Raw genomic sequence first — 4,281 nt, 5'->3', positions numbered from 1 at the left:
TTATTTAAAATGGTTTAATTTAATATCAAAAACATTTAACAATTTAAAATGATTTACGTAATTACTTTTAACACTCTGGTTTGTCAACCCCTTTTAACTCTATTATGCTTTGTCAACTACGAGTTAAAAAGGAAATTATTTTGAAATATAACATAATCGCAAAAATGAAAATGTAATGAGTTATTAAATTTTCAAAGATTAACTAAAAACATATATATAATTACTAGAATTTAAGAGATGGTTAAATTTTGGGTCCGTTAAATTTATGAATAGTTAAGTACAAGTCACAAACAAAAAAACAAAAAAACAAAAAAAAAGTTAGGTACGCGTGGAATTAGTTTCAACCAATAACACATATCAAAAACGTGAGACTGAATAGTGAACACTTCACATTCACACCGCTGTCACTTTGTTTTTTATATATAATTATATTTTTTGTCAGCATATATATTACAAGCATTATTTCTTTTCTGCAATTTCACATGTTTTAGACATGTTACATTCAACAAAACTTGTCATTTAAAACTGTATTATTTATACCTATTTTTGCTTCAAATATATATATAAATCTAGTAGTGGACACGGGAACTTATCAAACATATCTTACCAGCCTCTGTTCCACAACAATGGCAACCACCTTCAGTTTAGCGAGTGTTTTAGGGGTACTTCTTGTATACACACTGTTCCACAACCCTATCATCGTCGCCGGACAAAATATTCCGGCGGTGGCATTGTTCACATTCGGAGATTCCAACTTTGACGCCGGAAATAGAAAGTTCGTTACAAATGGTACACTTCCTCAAAACTTCTGGCCTTACGGTAAATCCCGAGATGACCCCAACGGCAAGTTGTCGGATGGAAAAATCGTGCCGGACTTTATTGGTAAGTTTATTGTTTTTCTTTTTTTTGAACAACATAATTTTATTGTTTTTTTACTTAAATATTATTGTTTTTGTTTTTTCTGTTTTCACCTTTAATCCTAGAAACAACTATTTTTTTCTGATCGAAAAAAAAAACTGGGAAAACATATAATTTATGGCGTATTTATTTTAATAAAGAAAAAAAAAGCCATAAATTATATGGCGTATTTGTGAGCTTATATATTAAATCAATAAATAATTTAAAATAGAGTTCTAATGCGAAAAGATCAGAGACATAGAGTAGTTCATGTTTTGCACATCATCGTATAAATATGTGTAAAAATAGATTTGTAATTAAAGTACATAACATTAGGCCTCGGACTTATTATCCGAGATCCGGATTCGATCCGAGATCCGCTCCGAAAATAGGATATCCGGGGTGCCCGGATCCGAATCCGGATAGTAAAATCTTGGATCCGTGCAAACCGAATCCGGATCCGGATATCTTAATTTTTAGGTCCGGATATCCGGATCCGGATCCGTATTTTTAAAATACATTAAATTTTTATATTTTATTAATATTTATATTTGATATATTAATATTTATACATGAATTAATCTTATAATATTATATTTTAGTTTTCACAATATTATAAACATATATAAATATATTTATAAATATTTAATTTATGTATTATATTAAAAAAAAATTGTATTTTTTGTTAAAAAAATTATTTTTATTTATTTTGACGGATCCGGATCCGGATCCGGATATCCGCGGATAATAGAATATCGAGACGGATATCCGAAACCCAGATATCCGGAAACCACGAATCCGGATCCGAATATTAAATCCACGGATCCGACGGATCCGGATCCGGATCCGGATACCCTAAATTTCCCGGATATCCGGATCCGTCCCAGGGCTACATAACATTAATGAGGGGTGAATAAAATGACAGCAAAATTCATGGGGATTTCACACGATTTACCGCCGGCGCTTAAACCCGGCGCCGATGTCTCACGAGGAGCTAGCTTTGCCGTAGACTCCGCTACTATACTTGGGACTCCCAAAGACTCTGTAAGCTTCGTTAGTTTTATATATATATATATATATAGGTACAGTGTATTACTATTATAATTATTATCAGTCATAATTGTCATAAATTATTGGTTAAATAATTATAATCAAAATTCTAGTACCTTTTGTAACGCATCGTTTAATTTATTTATTTTTTTTGTAGTTGAATCTGAATCAACAAGTGAGGAAATTCGCTCAGATGAGATCAAACTGGAACGATGATTACATTCTGAAATCATTGTTTATGATATTCATGGGTATGGAAGATTACTTAAACTTCACCAAAAGCAATCCTACTGCCGATGGCTCTGCTCAAGAAGCTTTTGTCACTTCAGTCAATAGCAGACTAAAATACCATATCGAGGTAATTAAGTCCTTTTACACTTAAAAATGAATGGGAAAATTAGTTAATACTTAATAGTATCCATAATATTCGTTACTGTAAATAATTTATGTGAATATTGCAGATGTTGTATTCATTCAGAGCTAGTAAGTTCGTTGTATATACGTTACCGCCTCTAGGTTGCTTACCTATCGTGAGACAAGATTTTAACACTGGTAACGACTGTTACGAGAAACTCAACGATTTGGCTAAACTGCACAACGCTAAAATCGGACCGATGATGAATGACTTAGCGACAGCCAAACCGGGTTTCCAATTCACCGTCTTCGATTTCTACAATGTCATTCTTCGCAGGACACAAAGGAACATGAATTTCCGTAAGTATTATAATATATACATACACTAGTAATAGTTAATATCGTTATTTAGAACTAGTGTTTGATCATACTTGTTGTGATTGACTAGGTTTCTCCCGTACCGATGTATCGTGTTGCGGTACTGGGACTCACAACGCATATGGTTGCGGTTTACCCAACGTGCACTCGAAGCTGTGCGAGTATCAAAGGTCTTACCTTTACTTCGATGGACGTCACAACTCAGAGAAGGCACAAGAATCATTCGCTCATCTTCTCTTTGGAGCCGACCCAAACGTTATCCAACCCATGAACATTCGTGAACTTATTACCTATCCTGTTAATACAAATATGACTGAGGTTTGGAAAGAACCAGTGGAGAAGAATTCATCGTTAGTCCACGACAATGTCGTCAGTGCCAGTGAATCTATGTAGCTCGTCTAGTTCGGAGCTTAATAATTTTCTCTAAATAAAATGTTATCCTGTGCTTTCTGTAATAAATAAAATGTTCGTGGTTTTGTTAAGGGCGTCACTATTTTTTTTTTGAACACAAACAACTTATATTAAATCAAACCATGAAATAAATCATGTGGTGAGTGCAGCATTATAAAGGGCTGATTTAGCAAGTAGATCAGCCTCCAAGTTTAGGGAACGAGAAATAAAAGACAAAGTGCAATAATCAAACAAGGAGGATAGAAGTTCGATGTCGCAGACTAATCCGTAGAGTTCGACCGGTGATGACTTCGAACAGATTGCTCTCACGAGCACTTGACAGTCTGAAAAAACACAGACTCTGGTGTATCCCAGTGAAAGGGCGTGTGAAAGGACCAGACAAATCGCTAAGGCTTCGCCAGTAAGGGCAGACGCGGTGTTGTCGAAGCATTTAGACCCATGCTGAGTACTCTGGCGGGTTGAGTCTTTAAAGATCCACCCACATCCAGTAGCGCCATCAGAAGCTCTCCATGCTGCATCTGTAAACACAGAGACACAGTTGACTTCTGCATTTAAAGTTGGAATTATCAGGTTGGGTTGACGGGGTGCCTTCATTGCTGTGGGTTGCGCCAGCCACCATTCTCTTGCACTTGTGATCGAGAGGGACAAGACCTCAGACGCTGAGAGGACCTTGTTCTCAAAAATCAACTTGTTTCTTGATGTCCAAAGGCACCAGCATATCCAAGGGAAGATGGGTTGTGAAACACCCGTTGGTGGTAGGCAAATGGTTCTCATTCCCGACAGTAACGCCTCGCTTAAGGACGAGAATTGATCAGGGTCAAAACTGTACTGGAGGGGAGCGTCAGTCCACACTTGCTGTTTCTCGCTCTCCACACCTTGGGCAGGTAACAGTTGAGCCGCATCCTCGTTTCTCCAAGTTCGCACCAAGCGGCAGAGCCCCCTGCATCAGTTTCCACATGAATAATTTGATTTTCGGGAGACACTGAGAGGCCCAAACCTTCTTACTCCACTCGAGAACTGGTAGTGGGGATCCTCCGTTTTCAAGTAGAGAGTTATACTTTACTGCACTAGTGTACCCTGATTTTGTGGTATATTTACCATCTTTGTTAGGTATCCAAATAAATTCATCAGGAGCTCCCAGTAAACTTGGGATGATGCTTGTAATGCATGAAGCTAAGGAGGGGAAGAGGT

General features: G+C 36.8%; 1 protein-coding gene across 1 annotated transcript; it reads left to right on the top strand.

Moving 5' to 3' along the window:
• The first annotated feature begins 619 nt into the window (after positions 1–619).
• LOC106348442 (GDSL esterase/lipase At1g54020-like) lies at positions 620–3,219 on the top strand. The gene is given in 5 exon segments (NM_001316050.1): positions 620–882; positions 1,823–1,941; positions 2,105–2,305; positions 2,409–2,661; positions 2,750–3,219. Coding segments are annotated over 5 exon segments (1,152 nt in total). The 5' UTR covers positions 620–626; the 3' UTR covers positions 3,073–3,219.
• Positions 3,220–4,281: the final 1,062 nt, after the last annotated feature.

This window comes from Brassica napus, chromosome C6 (genome assembly GCF_020379485.1).
Source record: "Brassica napus cultivar Da-Ae chromosome C6, Da-Ae, whole genome shotgun sequence".
Taxonomy (NCBI): domain Eukaryota; kingdom Viridiplantae; phylum Streptophyta; class Magnoliopsida; order Brassicales; family Brassicaceae; genus Brassica; species Brassica napus.
Note: the sequence above shows the minus strand (reverse complement) of the source record. Positions and strands in the feature narration are given on the sequence as shown.